Genomic DNA, 24,682 nt, shown 5'->3' with positions numbered 1-24,682 from the left:
GGTCAGACATTCCCCAACATGATAACTGTCTTTGTATGGAGCAGCCCTGCCGTCCATCCAGTCAAACAGACTGCACGATGCGCGGCTGTCAGATTTATGATGCTGGCATTTTTATTTGCCTGTGGACTGATTTGTTGGTCATTCGGCGCTACTGGTTTACACCACCTCTGTGCTGCTGACATCTGTTAGCTGAACGAGGAGTTATGGGCTTACAGTAGCTGCCCCCAGTGCGACCGTAAATTCACATTTTGCTATCGCAAAGCGAGTTCACATGTTGAGCGGGGAAAGGATTTGTTCTATAGAAGTGAGAAAAAATGAAGCGAAAGAGTATAAATTTCAATCTTCTCCGTCACACGTTTTCTCTTCACGTTTGTTCCAAGTCGCTTCGTATCCAGTTTGCCGTCTTTCTCTTCTTTTCTTCTGCAAAAAGGCTGCTGCCTCTCATTGGAGTCAGTAAATGTTTCCTAAAGTATTCCACATTGTTGCTCTCAGACTATAGCGCACTATTTCACGCTCACAGGTTAGTTAAAACAGTAAAGTTGGCAATGAAGCGCTCATCACCTCTGCTTTTTATCAGGTCAAGGAGAGTCATTCTATTAAATAGGCTAAGTGGAATACACTATCTGAATGGATTTAGTGCCTTGTCTTACAGTAGCTTACATCCTGGTTGGCTTAAGACAAGGCAGGGCAGGGCAGGGATGATGACGTCGTTGAAGGATCTGAATTATAGATTATAGTGTGTGCAAATAGTGCACAGCGGCATGCGAGCGTGCGCACTGCCGTAGCGTGCAGAGCTGCTCTGTGGACGCAGGATTCCCCTGACACATGGGGGAGCCTCACAGAAACATCCTGTAGTTAAAAACCACAGGATACTCGGAAGCTGTATTGTATACAGTATCTGCTGCCCGCTATATGAACACAAGCTGTCTGTAGTGTGACATTATCTGTGCCTGTAGTAGTCTGATAGTCATGCATTGCCACACAGTTGTCTGTGGCAGTCTTTTACGATGAGTTTTTAGTCTTTAAGATACAAAAAATATAATAATACCGCCATAACAGAAGTATACGATCTTTATTTGTGTTCTACCATGGGAAATCTAGTGATATTATTTGGTGCTTTCGTGTTATTCTCTGTGAATGTTCTTGTCATACCAAGGCTGCAATTATTGATTCGTTTGTGTATTGTTGAATGTTTTTACTGATTAAAAACGATTATACTCGCTATTGGGTTATAGTTGCGCCACTTTACAGGGTTAGTTTATCTGTTTTTATGCTTTATCAGTGCTCAGAAACTCAGATTACTACACTGCACCACTGCAGGCGGTATTATGATTATGGATGTCAGCGTGTGCCATGACTAATGATGAAAACAAACAACCCCCCCGCGCGCGCTGCTATCCTAGCCTGAGCTCAGCCAGTCATTTTGAAGCCAACATACAAGGTTTCATTCAGAATACGGCTCTGCCATTACCCTCACAGGTTTTAAAGGTTAAACTATTGGGTGCTGGTATTTTGGGTAGATAATGCGAGTGGGTTTTAGCTGGTCTGATGCATTATAAATAGAGCTGATTCGTTCTCTTTTTGATTTGGCCAAATACGGCTCTTATGGTAATATAAATCTTTGAGGATTTATGTCACAAAACAGTGGTTTTGGCTCAATCTGTTGCAGTGGAGGTAGTCATCAGTTAACATGGTGAACAGTTTATTTCTTAATTATTCATAGTGCTGTTACAGTCGTTCTGTTTCTGTTACTTTCATTCAGTTTTGTTAGTTGAAAAGCCTACAAATCACCTCCTCAAAGTCACTGGGCTCTTCTTTTTCATTTGGCAGAAAACCTAAATGTGCCCGCTACCTCTGGCGATGTCGTGGTGTTTGGCTCATCAAACAGTGGAAAACAACCTGGAGCAACTGGGGAATAGTACTGGAGATCATTGCAATTAGACCAGTTAGTTGTCAACAGAATTTAATACATTGCTGTGTAAAGATATACTGTTTGCTGGTCAATTGAAATAAACTGGCACCACAACAAAGTCTTTAAAGGTTTCAAAACAGTCAGTCAATTACCTGGTCTGTGGATTGACAGGAAAAAAAATGTGAATTAGGTTATAATCTTATGTATTATATCACATCACATATCTAAGGGTTTCTGAATTTTATAGCTTAATGTATACTGAGTAATCCTGAGAGGCGCTGAGCTCATATAACAAACACGATGAAAGGCTTACTCAGTAATGCACATGTAATGAGAAGAATTTAGAAAACCCATGCTTCAAAGAAGAGCTCAGGGTTTCACAACTCAGGATCTGTGAGTCAGATTAAAAAAGCAGAAATGGAGGGAGGATCGTTCTGAGAGCCGTGCAGAGGCCCAGATGAAAGTGAGTGCAACAGTATAACCTCCTGATCCTCCTGTTTCAGATGAACAGCAAGCAGTGAGCCTGAGGAAGTGTCAGAGGATGCCCCTGATCTGAGGGGCCCAGAACTGAGGGAGGTCCACACAGCCAACTGGTGCCCAACATGTCTCAATATCATCACTACCAGCGGGGCCCCCACAGCCGCGCCATGAGCTCTGAGGAGAGGAGCTCCACGCCAGTGAACAAGACCTCCACTCCGGTTCACAAGAGCGCCTCCTCCTCTTCCTCCTCCCAGCGTGACAGCCGGCAGGTAATTTTCTGGTAGCAGGAGGAACCTGGATGGCAGCACTTTGAATGACTGCTCATTGAGCAAAGATATTAGAGGGGAGTGAATGTTAGTTTGGACTGCTGCTGTCTTCCAGGCAGCTAAACTCTTTAAGCAAAAAAAAATAAAAAATAAATAGAAAAGGGGAACTAGGCCAAAACGATTTCAGGAAATGATAAATCATGAGAAATGCAACCAGCAGTTCTACAGACACGGAACCCCTGTTTGATGTATTGGGCAGATGCAGACAAAGTTCAGTTTTATTTCCAGCGCTGTCAGAACACATAAAGATTATTCTGACATGCTAGAAATCCCTTCGGCCGTCGTAAAAGCCAAACGGTTTATCATTTAATAAATTCATAATAATCTGAGGCATCTGTCTGGGAGAAATTCAGCCTTTTTCTAAAATTAGCAAAGTGCTTTTGATAAGATAAATCTGTTCAATTGCATCATTATTTTTTTACTCCTCAGGTGAATTCATACGTACAGAGCAGCACATGATTAATTATCTATACCTTTTGAAAAGTTCATTTGAATAAAGCTAACCAGCTATTAACCTCACAAGACCTTATCAATTGATTAGCTGACTAATCAGCTAAGAGAGAGCAGCCTTAATTCCCCGATTACTAAATGAGAACCTTGCAGAGACGTGGCAAACGATGAGATGCCCCCTTATTACACAGTTCAGAAGAGGTGTGCATAAACTTAACCCGTGCAGACAGCCATCCGAATCCCCCGGCCCTCCTTACCTCACTGAGCTGCTGTGTCACTGCTGCCATGCAGAAACAGGACACCGAAACTGGAATCTCTGACATCACAGCTTTTCCGTCGGCGCAGGGTTATGAATATTTCATGAGGGACAGGCGGAAGCTTTGTGCTCCGCTGGACATGTGGTACACTCTGGTAGGCCATGTTGGAGCATAACTTAGCGTCTGCAGGGCAAGAGAAAAGGAGGCTGGTGTGAGAAATGGGGCCCTTTACAAAGCCTCAGTCGAAGGCCTACGGCCTGATGAAGCGTACGTTTAACCCTTTAAGCGTGCCTGCCCATTATTTCTTTCTTTAATGTCATGGTCCTGCTTTTAAAAGCAAGGTTTGGCATTTTGTTTCCCAAATGCTCTTTCCCTAATGGTCTCTTTCAATGTGATTGATGAAGTGAAGTCGCGGCCAAACAGGGATCTATAGAGAAAAAAACAAATGACTTAACTGTGCAGTACATTCTCTTAATTTTGTGTACCAGCCTGATCAAGACCTCCAGATAATCAGCAAATCAGTCGCTCAACAAGAACTGAATTGGGAATTAGAATCTTGATTTTTGCAGCTGTTTGCTGTCACAATTTAGCAGTGAAATATGATGCGGTAGTGTAGCTACTTGCAAACCAGAGTCATGTGCAAAGTTGCTGTAATTTACATGTTTCAGCCTGGTGCATCCATAAGGAGAGAAAAAGAGACAAAAATGTTACCATAGAGAGAGAGGGGTGGGGGGGGGGAGAACGTCTTTAATTTTGCATTAAATGAAAAAACTGGTTCTTTTAAACCTTGGCTCTAATTTTCCATCTCTTAGGGTCTAAATTAGCCTGGCTGACGCGTCCACAATCTCGATGAGATGGTGGTCTGGGAACTAGGTGTGCATTTTCTCGTATTTGAGGCGTGGTTTACGAATGCCTAGAGCCGTTTATTGGGCGCTACGAATGTCTATCAAATGACATCAGGTTCTTCCCATGCTGCTTTGCGCGGGATTCATAGCCGATTGTATCACTTATACCAGATGACGACAGAAATTTGACGAGGAAGAAGAAGAAAAAAAAGTCAAATAAAAGTAAACTTGCGTTCTAAGCTACTTAAAGTGATGGTTCGGAGTAGATTCACCCTAGGGTCATTTGAACCGTGACATCCAGCCAAGTTTTTCCGATATTGGCTGAACATCAGCCGAGTTACTGAGTTATTCCGAATAGCTTAGTACAAGCGCTAACGGACCCTGGCAGTATCTCCAAAATTACCACACTAAAATCACATGCCATGACACCAAACTTCTACAGTAGTAGAAATATGGTCTGTACTCACAAAACGATGCATTTTGAAGTTTGTACATAGTCCAGGAGTTCATTATTATCAACACAAGCCTAATAGCTTCTCTGCTGCTAAAGCTGCATCGACGTCACTTCCTTGATCTGGGAGCTTCAATATAAGATGAGGGTTGATCTACTACTGTAGACAACAAAGTATATGCTATATTCTACATGAATTTTTATGTTGTAGAGTTGTGAATTTATTTCATCAATGGAGAAATTGAGCAGCCTTGCTTTGTTGTGAGAATGAAATCGAGCGCAAAGCAGCATGGGAATTCCCAGGCTAGGTCTAAATGATTAATAAGGAGAAAAATTGCTTTAAATTGTTATAGTATTGAGTGAGAAAGTTCAGCTCCTTAGACGAGTGAACCAGAGAAATCCGTTACAGCTAAAACCGTTCGGTTAAAGTTAGCTCAAATAAATGCAACACGGCTAATCCGAAGCATGGATCTGATCGATCCACTGTAGCAAACACCGGACAGATCAGTCTGCACCAGGTCACGAAGCAAGATGTTCAAATCCAGGCTGGACTATTTCTTTTTCAATGCATCATATTGCATTGCTTGCTATTGTTTCTTTAGTTTGGGATTCACTTCCCAGTTATGCACATATTCATAGCTGCTCTTAACAAGCATTCCACATAGGGGCATTTTTTAATTCAAGATTACCCATGAAACTGTAATTAATCCTAATTCTAAAAATGGAACCTAGAGATGGGAATTAATAAAGTATGCCTCTATGTGTAAAACTGTAAAACTGTGTAAAACTGTAAAAATGTTACTGGGGTGGTTAGGGTTTGACATGTGTAACATCAAGTATAAGACACCATGGGATAGCAGACTCATTGCCAAGGGGACTATATGTTTCATTTTCAAAAGAATCTTTCTTTCTTATCTTATCTTTCTTTCTGACACATTTACTTGATAAATTAATCTTAATTCGGATGAGTTGATCAAATATAATTATATTCAGTCAGTATAGAAAACCTGTAGATTATTGCAATATCTAAAATATCTAAAAAGAAAATTACAGTCAGAGCATATTTATGCTACATTGGAAAGGCTGGGGTACGCTTGGCAACTGATTGGTTGTTAAATGTATGTCGCTTGGCAACTGCCGATGTTCCACAGCGCTCCACAATGCACAACCCTGTGATGTATTTCAGCGTTTGAGTTGCCAGAGTAACAGAGCTGTGACCAGATAAACAGAAACTGAGTCAGACTAACCAAGCCTAAGGGGTTTCCACACCAAGAGCAGAAACTGGAGCGAATAAGTAGAACGACAGTGATGTGAGCCTCCACACAGCTGAGTGAAAGCGTTCTATAAACAGTGACCCCGAAGCAGGCTCTGCACCTGAGGGCCATCATGGCTTTTGTTGACCTGGATCCGCTGTACATTGCAGAGAGAAAAGAAGAAAACCGGATTAGTGTGTGTCAAAGCTTCGCAAAAGTCTGCATTTGATTTTTTTTTTGTCACAATTCTGAAATACGCAGACCATTGTTTGTTATTCTAGTCTGTTAGATACGGGTAAACCATGCCTTGTGCATTTGTAACTTTGAAAAATTACACTTCCCTGTAATTTCTGAACGAAGCTCCTGCGGTAGGGATGAAGTGTGACTGAGACTTCGGGTTTAACTATCTGTGGTTTGGGGGGAGGCCGAATAAATGCGGTGTGTCATCGCAGGACTGGCACCCTCCTCAGACTCCTCAGTCAGTCATGTTTTTAGATCAGAAAAAGGATCCAGCCAGGACATTACTCTACAAGGCAATATGACCCTGAAACAGTCAAGCATGGCTTTGAAAAATTGGTAAGATCAGCTGCTCTCCATATTACATTTCATGGGGCAAATATATGATTACACTCTCAAGTTCAGGATGAGTTGTCAAAAACATTAAAGTTTTAAAGCAAGAGAAAATACTTTTGAGGACTTAGGAGCAGTAGAGCTAAGGCTTCAGAGCAGCCGGTGCAAGAGGAACAGAATAAGAACGTGAAAAAACTTTAAGTTGTTCTCACGGTCCACCTCTGCAGAGGGAGTTTAGTCAACTGCTGTTGAATATTGGCACTTTAGAGATGATTCAAAGCATTTTAGGGGCTTGTAAATTGTGTACGAGTTTAATGTGGCTAGAAGATATCGTGACGTGTGCAGCATGTGGGAAGCTACTGTTCCCAACAACAAGACATGAGGACTTCTCCAACATAGACGAGCGTCCGCAGACTTCATTAACAATATGCAAAGTCACACGTCGTGTTTCTGTTGAGTATTGACCTTCGTGATATCATCATACACGGTGTTATGTGCAGCGAGAGGAGTAAATCCTCCATTGGAAAGCAGACACTCAGAAAAGAAATCCTTGCTAGCTTTTGCAGTGCCTCAGCTTTGGTGGAGAGACGGGAGTTTTGTTTGGAAAAAGCATTAATGGGATCCTGGCCCCCGTTTTTGAATCAATAGCCTACATGTCACTTTACCGTCTGCTGACAACTACTGTTCACTGTGGAGACCCTCATGAGAGCAATTAGAGGCACCACCTGCAGTAAGCAGACTCACACAAACACACACACACACACACGCATGCATGTTGTAGTTCACACATTTAAGGCAAATGAATTGCTCAAGATGTTCCTGCAGTTATGTTTTTTCTTCACGATGAGCAGCAAGAGGATAAACATGTGATATGAGGAAATGATAGAATCACACCGTATTTTTGTGAAAAATATCTGGTGGAAGCTGGCTGGATTCATACAATTTTCATACATTTGACAGATGACTCTTGAGCGAATGAGATGCTTTGATAGAAAAAGAAAGCACATGTGCTTTTAATCATAGATTAAGATTGACAGCCTCTCCGAAACTGATTCATTTTTCATTTGCCATCATCCTCTTCATAGGATAAGGACACCACGAGGGACACTCTACCACAGTGTGACTGTCCAGATATAACAATACGAGTGTAATACAGACTAGATACAATCATTTGGGCCCCATGGCTCAAATGATAGATTAGAACCTAGGATTGCAGGATTGTGAGTTCAGTTACGGCCACGTTAAGAGCGGCCATAGTTACGGTTTACGGTTAAAGCTATGACCGTTGGACCATTGGAGGAAAGTAGTGTCATTTACCGCACTTAGAGTAAACATGCATCAAAAAGATAGTGTTTTATGTTGGGGGACTGATACCTTTTGGTGTCCCTTTTTTTATAAGGGAATTGAAGGTCACAGAAAATACTGTAAAATGCACATTTATTTCAAATGTACTGATTCAAACTAACCTGTTGCTGCAAATTAGTATGCATTATTATATTTAGGTTACTGATATTGCTGATCTGATAAAAGGCATGAATGACGTTGTCTACGTTCATTTCTTAAGGCATTACCACCCCGCAATGTTTCACCCACAACCTAACACCTACAGTCTGTCAGTGTAACTGAATCTGGTGTGTTTACACAGGGCACGAGCCTCTTCTTCTGTCAGGGTGTTAACTTCCTCTTCATGTGGCAGCCCACCCTCGTACTCTGGGCCGCACTGCTGAGCCAGCCAAACGCTGCAGTGAAACCCATCCTCGCAACAGTTGTCCTGCGGCTGGTAGCTGCTGAGATATCATCTTCCAGTGGTGATTGCGGGAAACGAGGGGGATTTTTCCACTAAGCAGTACAGTACTTTTTTTTTTTATTATTCGTTAAGGGATTTGCGGAGAACACAGCGGCCTAATCTAATGGCCAGTGGTGAAATACTTCTTGATCGCATTGAACAAGTACCTGTAAGATTGAATGAAAATTTCTATGGTTGACATTATTATTATTTCCCCTTAGAGGTTGTTCAGAAATAAACAAATCACTCTATAGATTACTAACTACTCCTGCCATTTTTCTGTTATTCACCCACTCCCACTTTGATAATTCTTCAGAAGGAGCCCACCTGTAGCCTCTTGTATGTGAACTTGTGTCAGTTTGACTGACAGCTCAGTCTTTGTTGAAAATAATAGAAATGCTTTTGGATGCTTTGTAACTACCTTTACCCTAGCAAAGATGTCTTGTTTGTGTTACAGTTTGTTCTTGCGACCCAAAATTATTAGGCAATGACAAATTTGTTAATGAGAAGAAAGCCACAAATCATCATATACTGTATATAAATTTATAACTTTTTCAACAGCGCTTTGGCTCAAAATGCTGACTGACAGTAATCAATCATCAAAACATTAAAAGAAATTGATTTTCTTTCAATGATTTCATCAGTTAACCTGCTATTTGTTGTAGATCTATTTTTAATGAGATACTTATCTTCAAGAAATCACAGGATGTTTTTTTGTTTTTGTTTGTTTTACACCATTACAAGATAATAAATGACGAACGTATTATCTTGTCAAAACAACACATGGTCCTTGTTACCTCGTGAGAAAACAACCTGTTTCTCCAGACACAAGGACAGTTAACCTGTCAACCTAAGAAAGCAACCCTATAATCCAAAGATAAGAAGATGTAGCGAGTAATTCATGCAGTCAGCAATATGGGTTAAAGTAGAATTATTGCAATTATGTTGAATGCACGATGGAAAAAGTTGAGCGATTGACCCCGCATGTAAATCAATGTCTAAACAAGAGGCAGACGTGTAAGAAAAAATGGTTTTCAGAAGTAGGCTATTGCTGTGATATTTATAGTGCTGATTTAGCCTAAGGTGTCCCAGAGGAGTGTTTGTCCTTTTCTCTACTCAGGGAGACCTTAACTGTAATAGTTTGATTCATTGCATCATTGAAAGGTCTGCTGTGCTACTGTGCCAAGTGTCGCCGCAGGTGACGAATCCCTGAGGACCCGGCCTATGAAACAGGCACAACTCAGCTGATAGATTGACTTCAGCTGTGATCACATCTCCCCGCTGTAATTTGTGTTCTCGACGTTCTGTTATCTAACCAAGTCGGTCCTGATTTTAAGTGTCCAATTTTCAAGGGAGATATGGAAAGGTGTCGGCTATCAAAGGAGCAGGCTCGTGAAATAAACCTCTCTCAAGCCTCCGAGTGAGTCTGCCACGAGATCCGTCATTAAAAGGGTAAACTCGCAAAGCAGGACCTGCTCGTTCAGCTGTAAATTATTCTGCAGTGAGATCAATGATTGGAAGAAGAGCGCAGGAAATCACTTTGGCCCGATTCCGTTTGGTTCGCATGCTGAAATAACTTTCATTATAACACTAATTTTCCATATAAGGCAGGAGTCAGCACGTACTTTAGGGTTAACGTTGAGCCAGAGGTTGTGGATCCTTTTTTAATGGTTTGAATTCTAAAGGGCTGCCGTGGAACGAGTTATGGATTTAAATATTTACAGCACAGGCAGTTTTTATTTTATTTTATTGAGTGTACTATTGATTTATCAGTTTTGGGGTCAGCTGAAGGTTTGTAATGCAGCAGAATAACACGCAGGGAGTTTGTCTGAAGCATTTTCTCTGCTCTGTGACTGCTGTTTAATATTCCCTGTTGAGGAGGTTGGCCTTAAGGCAGCTGTTGTGTATTAAATGATGAAGCATTGAGAAATGTATCATTTCAATGGTGGCATCATACAGCTGAGTTGTTTAACAGATAACGATCTAATGGCTAATTGTCTAATGAGTAGCGTGCTACCCTTTTATGATAGGATTGCTTTTAGCACTGAGTTGCATTTTGCTAATGAATTTGAGCTCCTCCACTTCCCTGTTTTCACAAGGAGAGACGGAGGAGGGGCTGCCCTCGGTGAAGTGGCATGACCTCATTACCACACAGATCTGTTCGCATGGTTGTTAGATTAAACGAGCTGTTGTCTCCATTGTTAAATGTCCTGCAAACCAAGGGCAACTGTCGTCACGCACATCCAGAGAGATGACTTGAAGGTTTTTGGCATCACGTCGTAGAGAGCCACAGGCTGTTATTTGCTGTGCCAGAGAAGCTTGTGCATGTTGAGTTGATTTTGCTTTAGAGGCCCACTGCTATCGATTCAAGTTTTGCATTACAAATTCAAAAGACATGCCAGCACAGTCAGAGGAGTTGCTGCGTTGGGTTTTAAAGCTGAGACTTTCTCTTGACTGGACAAAACTTAAGTGCCGGCTTTTTCTCCAGGACTTGAAAAATATGGCTTTCAGTTTGAATTTAAATCGAGCGATTTTTTTTTTTAAGTATGTGACCATTAAAAATGGCTCATTTGCTTCATGGAGGACCATGTGGGAGTAGTTTGATCATTTCTCGTTAACACTGGCTCAGAGAGCAGTTAGAAATGAGAAAGTTGCTTCTGCTAAGTAGCAAAAACTGTTCTCAAAGCTGTATGCTGGACATCTTTCAGAAGAGTTGATTTACTCAAAGCTGATTGAGTAAAATATGTGTGTGGAATAAGCTCGGGATTTGACAGCCAAATACTAATAATATCAGTTAACTGTAGGGGGGCAGCCCTGCTCATGCTGAGGAAGATAAAGCTGAGGGGAAATTAAGATTAACTTTCAAAACATACAAATAAAAGGACCTATCAGAGAGGGGAAAAGGATCATATCAGTTACTCTGTTATGGGACATAAAATCATGACCCCGTGTTTCCTCGTGTCTCCTCCAAAGGGACAACAGTGGGACGTCTTACCTGTCCTGCATGACCCTGGCAGCCCTCCACTCCAGAGGCGTCACTTTGATTTACAGAGCCACTAGGAGCAGGAAGAGCATAGTCAGGAGAAAGCTAATGGAGCGGAAATGCTGAGAGAGCAGGAGGAACTTCAGTAGGGCAGTATTTTTTTTCTTTCAAATGTGTAGTGGAAGGGTGAAAAGAAGTGGTACATGTGATTGTTGTTGTTTTCCTCATGAAAGCAAACAGGGACATGTTTTCTGTTTATCACAGCGAACGTGTCCCCAGTTTCTGTCTTCTGCCAGAAGAGTGATTGGATTAGTTCTGACAATGCTGTATGGTTTTTTTTTTCTGTTTCTCCAGGAGGCAGACAGCTGGGAAATAATTGAGGGGCTGAAAATTGGTCAGAGCAACGTCCAGAGGCCTGACAAACACGAAGGCTTTATGCTGAAGAAGCGGAAATGGCCCCTGAAAGGCTGGCACAAGGTAGGATCCACAGGCAAAGTGACACACAGAAGCTTTGCTGCAGGACACAACCACTACACAACTGTTTGCAATCCAATAAAACGTTGTTGCCCTACCCCTCCCTGCTTTTTTTTCCCTGTAAGGTCACTGAATATTTTTTTGATATTTAGCATTAGCCGATGTGTTAATGTCAGCAGAAAACAGGATTAGACAAAACACACAGAGTCCTATTTAGTGGAATATTTTAACGATAAAATTCTTGCATTTGTATTTTTTATAGAAAACGATTAGAATGTCTGATTTTAACGAGTGTTATCTGATTTATTTTCTTCACTATTTGTCATTTCCGACCTTGCTCTCTTTTAACTATTTTGGTGGTTATTTTCTTTGCAGCGTTTTTTCGTTCTGGACAATGGGATCCTGAAGTATTCCAAGTCCCCTCTTGATGTAAGTAACCCTGATTATAACCCACAGGCAGGAGCAGTGCAGCCTGGCCTGACCTCTGCTTGGTTTAACAATGAGTCAGCTGGAATATCTGCAACAATATTGCCTCAGCGCAAAAGCTAAAACTTTACTGAAGTGGAAAAATAATACACGAAGAAACTAACAATTCCAGCACATTTGTAATCGCTTCATTAACAGGGTTTTAGTGCTTAGTCTTTTCATCGATGATGTAAATGATCATCGGTGACACCAACATTCGCAGAGCCTCAGCTCCATTTCACTTTCAGCTTTCTTGATTATGTTGATCCAGAAGAAAACACAGCTGATCTGCAGAACTGACAGTGAAAGTTAAATGAAAAATTCCAAAACCCCTCAAAGATATTTCAGCATCACATTCGAGAGGCATAAGTCATCATTTTTAGAATCTATGCATTTCTGAACAGAAATAGAAACGTCCTTCATCTTCTTTACTTGCACACAACTTTTTAGGCACTCATCAGCAACTGATGTGTAACAGCCGACTGAAGACTAAATCTTTCCTGAGTTTTGCCTCAAACAAACATGTTGATATAGATTTAATGCTTCTTTAATCTGGAAAGTCTCTGGAAAGCTCCCACAAGAGCAACAATGAGCGATCCCTGCGGTACAAGAAGCTCTTGTTCGGAATAATGACCGAGGCCTTGTGCTCGATCATACGATCCGAGCATACGTTTTTGACACCATGGGGAATAGTTATTTTAGGCCTTTATGTGACATAGATTTGCTCTGAAAAGTAGTAAACAGACAATAAAGAATAATGTGTGTGCATAAACCACAAAACATTATCTACGCCATAAGGTGTATGTATCCATCAATGTCCTCAGATACAAAAAGGAAAACTTCATGGCAGCATCGATGTCGGCCTCTCTGTCATGTCCATCAAAAAGAGGGCACGCCGCATCGACCTGGACACCGAAGAGCATATCTATCACCTGAAGGTAAGACAGATGATCGCTCAGTATTTCAAACAGAAGCTCATCAGATGACCATGGGTCAAAGCTCATTGTCCTCCCCCTCTTTAGGTCAAGTCTCAAGACATATTTGATGCCTGGGTGTCAAAGCTGCGTCATCACCGGCTTTATCGGCAGAATGAGATCGTGCGATCTCCTCGGGATGCCACCATGCGAACGTTTCCTCCCTCTGCTGCCATGGAGTCCCCCCAACCCGCCCCGAGTGTAGTACATGAACCAAAGGTGGGCTCCGCTCATCGTCGTAATGCAAATATTTGTCCCGCATGCTAGATATTTCTCCATGTTTCTGGTCTCTTTGGTAAGTTGGGCTAAACAGCTGAAGGCTACAATGTCTTGTGTGACAAATAGCTACAGACCTGGTGCGGTATTGATTGTCACCCTTAGAAGGAAAGCAAATCCACAAAAACATCCAGACTGTCCCTCACAAATCTGAACTGGTTATCAGTCCACTACACCAAGAAGTTAGACTACTTTTCACACTTGATCTCTGCTTTAAGATCAGCTTGGCTTTCAACAGTCTACAGCTAATATTCAGGAAGAGTACGTCACGGATATTGAGACATTGGAACAATATACCAAGACACCTCACTGAAAAGAGGAAGTAAAATCCAGCCAACAGTAGACAAACGTTTTATATTCAGATGGGATTGTGTCTGACTCTGTGCTGCTGACACCGCAGCAGCGGTGAGGTCAACAGTTGCCAACAGTAACTGTTTGGCTTGGTGTGACCTCAAAACTTGCTCCACATTTCAGTTGTCACCAGGGTCCTGATATGTTCCCTGCATTATGTGACTAATTGCTACACTAATGGATGTGGATTGTGGACAGATAACTGCCTAATGCAGTAAATCTGATTGAACAGGTAATTGTACCCAAAGCATTAGGATTACAAAATGGATTGTTTGTCAAGACTATTTCCAATGTGGTGTGAAACCCGGCCTTGTTGGTGTGATTGGAGTGTGGGTAAATGTAAGGATGCAGTCGGAGCAGCTTCTCCTGGGAGTGATGCTTCATGCCTCACGGAGGCCATTAGAGGTGATCAGTCAGATTTGGATTCAGAGCATCTGGCTTCAGCTTTCTCTGAAGACCAGCTTTAATGAACGACTCCAGTCCTCTAGTCAGAATTATCCGCCACATCATAGGCTCAGATATTCCAGCAAAGGAATAGGAAAAGTTCAGCATGGCAGCCTTTATAGAGGCAGCTGACTGCAGATTCTTTCTGTTTTGATCATTATTTATCTTAGAAGCTGTCAAAGAGCGTATTGTTTTCCAGGTCGTTTGAAACTAGCATTGACCTTCAGTCTTGGCCGCTGAACAGATTCACTGTAACTTTTAATATTACTAAAAAAGAAGAAGAAGAAAATACCCATCACCTGGTTCATAAAGGAGGAGATGCTGTAATTCCTTTTCTTGAACAAAACCACCTTCTGTTTAGTCAGTTTTAGTAGTCTGAGAAGGCCCTGTAGCCTGGGGTGATTTCGGATAAAAATGTAACTTATTTGGAATCCTAGTTTTTTACAGTTGAATTGTTAAAAAAAAAAAAATCAAAAGAAATTAAAATATTGTGAGCAGCAGATCGGAATCAGCCGAGAAAATTGCAATCGGTGCATCTCTACTTATGCTTTTCTGTACAGAACAGTGCCAATGTTGATCCACAGCAATTATAATAAAGCAGATTGTAGAAGCTTTCAGGTTAAAATGCTTTTCAAAATAGTGGTAACAGGGTCTTATACATGAGCCACGTTAATTTGAACGTGTAGAACATGATACACTCTGATGATCAGGTTCATGCTACGTGACATGAAACCCCTGTTGTTGGTATAATCATTTCGAAGTTAATCGATAAATCATCGTGATTTATGTATTAGTTGTGGCATTAATCAAGAATATTGATTCTTAAGCGACATCATTGCCATTTGAATAAGTACCATCAATTCCTTGTGGACTACTAACAAGTCCGTTGCCCACAATAACAGAGAGTGACACGATGCTTCAGAAAAAGAAAAAAAAACATTTCTCTCTGACCCTGTCCGTTAACTCGTCACCACAGCAGGCCAAGCCGAGCAGCTTGCCGTGGCAGCCGGCGGCTCCCAGCAGCGGCAGCAACAGCAGCCTGCCGGCCTCCTACAGCAACGGACAGAGCAAGGTGGCTGCTTGGCTGCAGGAGTCAGAGGAGATGGACAAATGTGCAGAGGGTAAGTGCAATTTCCCCTCCTCACGCTGTGAACAAATCAGATCTTTTTGCACGAGAGTGGATTAAATCATGCCTCCCGCCTTTCGATAAATCCTTGTGGATGTGAATGTGGATCGGTGACTGTTTTGTAATGCGTTTGTGAGCTTGTGGGTGTAAATTTTATTTTCAGAGCTCGCACGCTGTCAGTCCAACCTGACCGAACTAAGCCGGTTATTGCAGAGTCTGGAGATACTACAGAGGACGCAGTCGGCGCCCAACTTCACAGATATGCAGGTAAAACACACACACACACACACCTGCATGAACATAGAGAAACTCATGGACACACACAGCTATAACAGCGAGCAGGGGAAACTATTTAGGCAGTGTTTCATTTCTAGGTTTTCTTTCTACACTGTTCTCTCCTGAAGGATGAAGTCTGAATCTATGTTTGTGTATAGGTGTGTGTAAAAAAAGAGTTTCAGTCTTAAAAAAGTGTAGTCTTTTAAAACCCCTGCAGTCATTAACCGTGTAGGCACACCTGCTGCTTCTTAGCGGTTCACGATCTATTCATTTCTAATCTGTTACCGTTTTTGACTAAAATGCATTTTTCACACAGCACATTTCATCTTTGTTTCCAGCCCATTTCACTGCGACCTGTTTTCTTTTTTTTTTTGAACGTTTTTTTTGTTTGTTTTGTAATGTGTTTGTCCTATTAACCGTACTTTGCATGCTCTGATCCACATGTGCCTCAAAGGCCAATTGCGTAGAATTGTCAAAGAAAGAAAAGCGCTTGAACAGAAGATGGAGAACAAAAAGTGTCGGAAAAGATGCAAAATTCCAGCTTCAGGTACCACTCTCCAGACCTCTACTCTGTCACTCACAGACACAAACACACTCGAGCAGAATTTGGTTGCTTACATATTTGCAGATCTCAGGAACTGAAACAACCATGCATGCAGTAAATTTCACACTTACTTCAAAGCAATATATCTGACTAAATGTATGTATAATTCTTATAGCCCACATAAAACCCTAACCCTAAGTTTTGATGCATAAGTGGTAGACAGTGTTTGTTAGGGGTTTGCAGAGACTCTTAGCGTAATCTATAATGCAGTACCACAGTTTTTAGCCGGGGACTATGTTTTTGTATTCTATTTAGCTTATTCTGTCCTCTTTGTTCACTTTCTTGTTTGTTTTGTTCTTGAGTCCGCAGCCCAGTGCACACTTACTAGTGCTTGGCCTGAACACATTTTTTTGCTTATCTACTCTTTTTTTTTTTTGTCTATTTCATTAACCTATGCTGCTTGATGTGTTTCCTTTTTCGATGCATGCAACTTTCATGTATCAGATCTGTGGTAGAACAAAGCCTCTCAGTGAGTTACCTTCACATTTCTGAAACGAGCAAGTCAAATGGCTTATTGTGTGGTAGTAAAAAATGTTTCACCGCTGATCTGCGACAGCTCAGTCAAAAAGTGGGGAAACATTTTCCAAAGCTAACCTTCTAGTTCTTTGGATTAATTTAATTACACTCGCTAATAATACTTCTTCCCAGGGTGACCTAGATTCTTGATGTCCTACGACCTTTATGATTCAAAAGATTTCTGCTCTGAAGGAGGATATGAGCAGTGTGAATCAGGAGGCAGTTATATTGTGTTCTATTCCTTCAAAATAATTGAATTGAACTGAAACAAAAAGAGAATTGCCGCATCTCAGTCAGTGGGGTTACATGGCACTGAAAGGATCGGATAATTGGATAACACTTTCTCTTTGTTTCTGTGGGCCACAGACAATGATTTCAGTTTTGTCTGAGTTTAGCTGGAGAAAATTGTTTTACATCCACACACTGATCTGTTCGATGCAGCAACACAATCTGAGTGTGAGTGTCATCTGCATAGTTGTGGTAGGACACATTATAGCTGCGTATTAGCTGGCCTAATGGAAGCATGTACAGATTGAACAATACGGATCCCAGGATTGACCCCTGGGGAACCCCACAGGTCATAGCCATTTGGTCTGAGACACAGTTACCAATTTCAACAAAATATTTCCTGTCCTCCAGATAGGACTTGAACCAGTTTAAAGCACGACCAGAGATTAATAACCCTATAATTACCCTTGCTCAACTCTTTCTTATTGTAATTTAGCCAATAATCCGATCCTTTCAGTGCCATGTAACCCCACCGACTGTGACGTGTCGGTGTGTCGTGTCAAAATATTGAACAGTTTACACAATGCACATTCAGGAATGACTACTGTTCGCTTTGTTGGACCAAGGTTCCTGGTCCTCAAAGATGGTCTGGCTGTCAGAGAGACAAAACATTAGCTTTGTTATTGTGCCTTTCAGGTGGTTGACAGTTGTCCTCTGTGGTTGGTTGGGATCTCTCTTCAGGTTCCTCTGTCTGCAAGCATGTCCCCAGTCCGCCTGCACTCATCCAATCCTAACTTGTGTGCGGAGCTGGTGGACTTTCAGCCCCCGGTCTCACGCTTGACAGACAGCATGGAATATGCCAGCGACTACTTTAAACTTCAGGAGGAATTCTGCACCCTTGCCCAGAAAGGTAAACCCTATTGTGGAATATCGCAAACTGCATCTTATTCTTATCCAGATGTTTCTCGGTTACATCATCATTATTAATGAATTACATGGCAGGAAACACAGAGAACAATGTTCTCCACCAATGCCAGTGCCCTCGCCATCCATTAGTGATATCCGCAGTAGTACAGGGCTGTCTGGGGACTGGAGCTTATCCCAGCTGGCACTTGGCGAGAGGCGGGGTACAAAGTGGAATTTAAAATCAGATAAGGAATTTGTTTGGACTGCGTTTGGAAGCCAGAGCATGTGAAGAAAACTCACACAGGCACAAAGAGATCATGCAAATTCCAGAGGGACCAGAAGGACCCCAGCTGACCCCAACCCAATGCCCTGTCCTGCAAATTTAGGAAAAATTTACTCAGATTCAGCTCCAGGCTACTTTCCATCAGTAGTCCCAAAACTAGTTAGTTTTTGTGGAATACTGCTGACAACCACTGAAAAATATCTCTGCTCTGACACTGCCTCCTTCACAAAGTAATGTAAAAAAGTAGAAAAAGTCAAATCGTGTAAAGTAAAATAGTCTGGATTGAAGGATTTAAGAACATCCCCGTGTCATTTTAAAAGAAGCAAGCATGTTCGCGTCAAAATTGTCAGCTAGCCATGAAAACAGTAAGTACGTGAAGGTATCAAGTTCAGCAGTTCATATGACCTGCTAACTCATTCATCATACTTAATTTAATACATCATGTGTCACGAGTAATGGATTCATCCACCGGTGTATAAATGCCGCCAAGATCAAATGCTTCTTCATCAGTTAGAATAACGTAGTCTGCTGTTGCCCTTCTGCCACCACCATATGTAACAAGTGCTGCGTTTGTGTGGAAAAACGAGTGTCAGTTAATGTGAACACAAGAAAGCCAAATTGAACTCTCTCATCATGTTGAAATTCTGGACTTGCATCTTGCCATGACTGAAGGGCTCGAATATTTTCTCATTGTAGATTTGGCTGTAAATGGTTGAACATGTTGATAAATACAGCTGACAGTAGGGCAGAACACTGAAAAAGTTTTTCATTTTAATCGAAATGTGATTCATTTTTGTCACTGGCTAATCAAGTGTGTAATTGTAATTGTAATATAACAGTCATCATAATGTTAATAATGTATTTTGTTCGGTAAGTGGTTTTTATGGAGAGTCAAACACACGTGATATAACAAGTTAAGAACACATGCAGAGTCGCTCTAACATTAAAAGCAGTTGATGGAATTGTGTGGCCCAGTGTGAAATGCATGTGCTGTATTATTTTGAGAAATTAAATCAGTTCAACTGAGAGTTTCAATCAGTGTTTTGAGAATGAAGATTTTATTCAGGGATTAAGGCAAAGCGACTGAGGAAGCCTGAATTGTTGTGCGGCGGGGGCCGAAGTTCAATTTTTTTTTGCTTTCTTTTTTGTCTTTCTTCAGTCCACTCGCTGCTGAAGTCGGCCTTCAACACTGTGGCCATCGAGAAAGAAAAGATCAAACAGATTTTATCCGAGCAGGAGCAGACGGACCAGTCAGCCCAGATCAACTCTCTCAGGAAGTCTCTGTCGCAGGTAACGAGCACCCTAAAACCCCACGATAGCTCTGTGCCACTGCTCTGCGTGGTTGATTTCAATTGTTTGTTGACAAGTTTTACTGCTTTCACGTTATAGATGCTAATTATGATGTTTCTCACGTAATTAATCAGAGAAACTGGGACATTCAGAGGGAAATTACTGCTGTGAACAATGTGTCTTTGAACTGGAGCCCAGTTTACAGTTGCCTTACTGTCAGCTACGCTCATGATGACAGAAACACACAAGCTGTAATTTACCTGAAGCAGGCAAAGTAATCACAATTAAAAAGACAACGTGTGGAGATTAGAGCACAGGCAAGCGAATCATGAAAGTCCTATCTTATTTTCCTATATTAATTGGTGATGGAGAGAAAAGTGCAGTGCAGTTCATTAACTGTGCTCCTCGGGGCTGTCTCTCCACCGCAGTGATTTAATTGGACTGTTGCTCTGCTAACTGTTGACATAATTTCAGTGAAATGTTTCACTTGCCACTTTATCTCCGCTTTGTTCTTAATTGGAAGTTAGTGTGACACGGTTGTCACAGACGGGAGGTCAGGTTTTACGGGAGGGCTCTGTGGGTGGTTGATAATCGGGGGTTTTCTGTTGTCATGGCTACAGCTGGGGTGTCAGCTATGTGGGTTACGAGGGGCATTTTTTCATATTACTTGTGGTCTGCTTTTTACTTTACTTCGACACGTAGATACTTAAAGATATTGTGTTACAGGTGTGTTACAGCTTTTTTTGTGCAGGTAAAATGTCAGAGAAATTACAGAAGAGAAACGGAGTAACAGAACAGAAAGTCCACACCAAAAGTAGTTACTTTCCCCCACAGTAGACACAGTGGTGCTACTTCTTCTTTTTTTTTTTCTTATTGTAAACAACTCATAGAATGAATAAGCAGCCGAGCAGTGGGAGTAAACCAGAACGAATTATGTTAAAATAACATGGTTAGCTTAAACATTAGTTACTTAAGCCTCCATATAAGTGCATCAACAAACGTAACAGGCCTCTAATAATGATAGGGTGGAGTGGGTCAAGAATCAAAGTATCGATCCTTGAATTTTATTTTATTTTTGTTCATCAGGCGCTGTCCCAAAATGCAGAGCTTCGAACTCGCCTCAACCGCATCCACTCTGAATCTGTCCTGAATGAACAAGTTGTCAGTGTGAACATCATCGCCACGCCTGACGAGGTAGGTCACAGCTGTCAGTCTGCCTGTGACAGAGCTAATTTCTCATGCTGATATTGATAAAACTACATCCTCCGTGGCAGGAGAAGTACCCGCAGTGTTCCCTTCCTGCATTTGTCAGTTACATTATTGATTCCTGTTCTTAAAGATTGATAGTTTTTCCGGTCCGCCCTGGCAGGTGAACTTAAAGGATCATTATTCTATGCAAAACCTGACATCCATGTTAATGGGAAAAAAAATGACTAATTTGAAATGCATCGGAGCTTGCCCTTTAGCAAGGATACTTGTGTTGTTGGATTATGAGCTCTGTGCTGTCCCCTGGTGTTGTTTCTGCTTCTGTTTTCCCGGGTCCATTTTGGTTCTTAAAGCAGTCATCGTATTGAGAAACTGAACAAATGCTGTGTTTGCCTACAGGCCGTGGAACAGATGGGGATCCCTCTGACTCAGCAGGCCTCTAATGAAAGCCGACTCTCCATGTCAGAGTCTGTCTCTGAGTTCTTTGATGCGCAGGAAGTGCTTCTGTCAGCCAGCTCCTCAGAGAATGAGGTACAACGCGGGGCTTAAAGAGAATATGGCTTTTTGGACTGTGACGTGTCGTTTGTAATAGAAATGCATCAAGGGGTGGGTTGAATTAGCGCTTCTGTCGAAAAGCCACAAAAAGATGGCGCTGTGTTAGTCAGCAGTTAACTATGCTAGTTAACACCAAGCATACAACAGAATCTTAAACACACACATGTGGGGGGTTCCTTTTGAATCTTCTCCAAGGCCTCATCCCTCTGCTGGGTCTTAGAATCATTTGTCTCTCGCTCATGATTTTATGGCTTGAAGCTCTGTTATAAAGGCAGCTTGGTCCATCATTCTAAACAACCATTTCTGCCTTCTCCCCTCGTTTAATGCTGCGAACATCCTGCTCCACATTTACCATGTAAGATCTCCTTCATGCTATGAAGCGTTGCAGCTCCCCTGACATGCACTGATGGATAATTCTCCAAGGAATGTCATCAGTTCCCCACCCCGTAGCTCTGATGCCAGCTCTGTTTGAATCTGTTTTACGCTGCTGACTAAACCCTCACCAGCAGCAGATTGTCAGAGAGGCTTTTACAGAAAGCAGCTACAGTCTGCTCCTCCCTGATGGTATCAGTGGCCTCATTGCATTTCTATATATAAAGTATGAAAATGCTGCAGTGTCTCGTGCCACTGTTGCTGCAGTGGGACAGATAGCAGATGACTGCTGCAGTTTGCTAGCCACTGGCAATATGCAATGGCTGTGAGAATGTCTATGTGTGAGACTTAGTTGGTCTCCTGTTCTGATCAGTTAGTGATATACTCCGCTGCTCTGACACACTCTTCTCCGTACCTGTATCCCTCACAGGGCTCAGATGATGAGTCATATGTCAGCGATGTGAGCGATAATATATCCGAGGACAACGCCAGTGTGACTGATAACGTCTCCAGACAAAGTAGGTCCAATTTTGCACCAGGACATCCATCCATACCCTGCTTTAAAACAAAAAAAAAGAATTGAGTAAAGCAGGGGATTTCACTGAGTGCATCGGCCGTGCTTCCTCTATCACGTCACAAGCACTCTCGAAGACACGCTTGTACTGGAAAACTCATTTATCAGTGTTGCAGAGGCAGTTGACTTTGCAGTGTTGCTCTGTGCCAAGGGCTTCTCTTAGGCTTTATGAAAGAAGTCTGTGAAGGCGGGACGGGATCTTCCATCTTCATCTCTGTCACATACAACACAGAGCTAGAAAGTAGACCGTAAAGTATCAAAAGATTGTGAAAATAATCAGCCTCAGTAAGGCTGGAAGTTTTCTAGATCGATCACAAAATAGATCATAATCAGTCAAGTAATACCACTCTACCGGAACATAATCCAGAACAGACTTGTACTAAGCGTGAGTAAGTGTTAAGACGGAATATAAGATCTCACGAATTACTTTTGAGGCGCTTTGTGGCTCAATTTTTCGCTTTATTTTGACCTTTTCATCTCGTTCAATTCCCGATTTTACTTAATTTTTCTTGTCTTGACTTTTTACTTGATTTATCTGATATAACTTTTAAGTACTTTTAAAGGTAGGGTAGGAGATCCTGGATTTTGAGTCCAGCGAAGCTGCATTTTGAAAATACACAGGTCAAAAGTCCCAACCCTTTTCTTGCTGTTCTGACAGCAAGCATTGATCGTTGCCGTATTTAGTATATGCTAACTATACGTTTAATAATGCTAGGTGCTAGCCAAGCTGGCTCTAGTTTAGCTTCCTGCCAAGCTTCTGGACGCGTAATTCGTTCACGAAGAAGGGTACGCGCACAGGGGGAAGGAGGGGGAGGGAGGAGCAAATTGCAGTTTGATAGACGGCATCAGAATCCAATCATCGTTAACGGTCCGTTCAGTATGATTGGATAGTGTTTTTCCTAGATTGTACGTTCTAGAGGCCACTAAAACTTTTCATTTTTGTATCAAAACTTTTAATTAATTGGTTGCAATGGGGGTGTGAAGAGTATTTCAAGCAATATGTAAAAAAATGCTCCAGAAAAAGAACCCCTACCCCACCTTTAAGTACCGACGTGTTTTTTTTTTACTGTGGCCCTTAAATCAAGTATAAGTGGGACGTCTGAAAATGTTCTGCTCTAATTCTGCTCATTCCTTGCACACCAACAAATAAAAGCTGTTCATTTCTAAACTAGAATTGAAGAATTTATGCCATTTTTATTTCTTGAAACGTTGATGAAACTTTTACTACAATTTGTTTCACAAAAAAAAATGACAGTGAATCAACTAGTTAAAGTGTTACAGCTTTCCTGTACTTGGACTTTTGATTGGATGGAAGATATTAACCTGGATTTTAAGGAGATAACGATTATATTTTCAACAGTATGTTTTTTTGGAACAGCAGTGAATGTAGTAAATATGCGGGGTTTTCCTTTCAGTGGCCAACGGAGACTTTGCTGGCAGCGCCTTCCGTAACGGGCGGCGTATCTGTCTGCCGGCACCCTGTCCTGACACCAGCAACATCAACCTATGGAACATTTTGAGGAACAACATCGGCAAGGACCTGTCCAAGGTGTCCATGCCTGTGGAGCTTAACGAGCCCCTCAACACCCTGCAGCGTATGTGTGAGGAGCTGGAGTACAGCGAGCTGCTGGACAAGGCTGCTGAGACCGAGGATCCCTTTGAGCGCATGGTAAAGAAGCTGCCATCTACAAGGATCATATCCAATCAAATGTTTATGGGTGTAGGCCATGGTGACCCTTTTACTGCAGCTTCTGAACATAACAGATTCTTGTTTCTTGGCTCTCGCAAAACTGTTTTTGTGTCCTTACTAGGGCTGAACGATATGGACAAAATTTCATATCTCGATATTCATGCCAGATATCTCGATATCGATACGATATGACTGTGGGTTCAGTGAAAACGAAGCATTTTTCTGAAAAATAAAAAACATAATACAAAAGAAGGACGTCTGCATTCATCGGGTCTTGAGTTGGAAGTTTGTTGTTATAAAATGGACCTCTAAACTGATGTAAGGTTCAGTCGTCCGGCTCGACCACAGGTCCGTGGTTGTGGCAAAACGTTCAATTTCACGGAGCTCGGATTCAACATTTATTTTACATTCGTTGTAGATTTTTGGAATGGCCACTTGATTAAAATATGTTCGGGATGGTATTTTGTAACGTTTGTCCAGCGTCTGAACCATTCTGAAAGCCCTCTTTTGTGACGGTGTACACGGGCACCACGTTGGCATGTGGTATGTTACAGCATCTGTAATGCCTTTGTGCCTGGTGGACGTCGACTCATGGCGTAACGCTACTGAACGCATCAGCAATCAAACTTTGCTTGGGCTTCACTTCTCCGCCGTTTCTCTCATTGCAATACACTCTTCATGCAGCGGTGGCGTTGTTTCAGGTGGTGGAACATGTTTGTTGTGCTGCCTTACCTCGTCGCATTTTTTGCCAAGCACGAC

At 41.9% G+C, this 24,682-nt stretch overlaps 1 protein-coding gene across 3 annotated transcripts in view; it reads left to right on the top strand.

Annotated features, from left to right (window-relative positions):
* Positions 1 to 24,682, top strand: part of osbpl6 (oxysterol binding protein-like 6) — a 38,944-nt gene that overhangs the window by 5,789 nt on the left and 8,473 nt on the right. Inside the window, exons 2-15 of one of the 3 annotated variants that reach the window (XM_075479623.1) lie at positions 2,416 to 2,661; positions 11,668 to 11,790; positions 12,163 to 12,216; positions 13,077 to 13,190; positions 13,275 to 13,445; positions 15,274 to 15,418; positions 15,587 to 15,690; positions 16,154 to 16,246; positions 17,789 to 17,957; positions 19,396 to 19,526; positions 20,613 to 20,720; positions 21,132 to 21,263; positions 22,090 to 22,177; positions 23,649 to 23,902. In XM_075479623.1, coding sequence (XP_075335738.1) covers positions 2,515 to 2,661; positions 11,668 to 11,790; positions 12,163 to 12,216; positions 13,077 to 13,190; positions 13,275 to 13,445; positions 15,274 to 15,418; positions 15,587 to 15,690; positions 16,154 to 16,246; positions 17,789 to 17,957; positions 19,396 to 19,526; positions 20,613 to 20,720; positions 21,132 to 21,263; positions 22,090 to 22,177; positions 23,649 to 23,902 — 1,833 coding nt within the window. In that variant the 5' untranslated portion in view covers positions 2,416 to 2,514. The remainder of the gene's footprint in view (positions 1 to 2,415; positions 2,662 to 11,667; positions 11,791 to 12,162; positions 12,217 to 13,076; positions 13,191 to 13,274; positions 13,446 to 15,273; positions 15,419 to 15,586; positions 15,691 to 16,153; positions 16,247 to 17,788; positions 17,958 to 19,395; positions 19,527 to 20,612; positions 20,721 to 21,131; positions 21,264 to 22,089; positions 22,178 to 23,648; positions 23,903 to 24,682) is intronic. The other 2 variants (XM_075479625.1, XM_075479624.1) reach the window with 2 other exon arrangements.

Source organism: Odontesthes bonariensis, chromosome 12, assembly GCF_027942865.1.
Source record: "Odontesthes bonariensis isolate fOdoBon6 chromosome 12, fOdoBon6.hap1, whole genome shotgun sequence".
Classification (NCBI taxonomy): Eukaryota; Metazoa; Chordata; class Actinopteri; order Atheriniformes; family Atherinopsidae; genus Odontesthes; species Odontesthes bonariensis.
The sequence above is the reverse complement of the archived record's forward strand: the minus strand, read 5'-3'. Positions and strand labels throughout refer to the sequence as shown.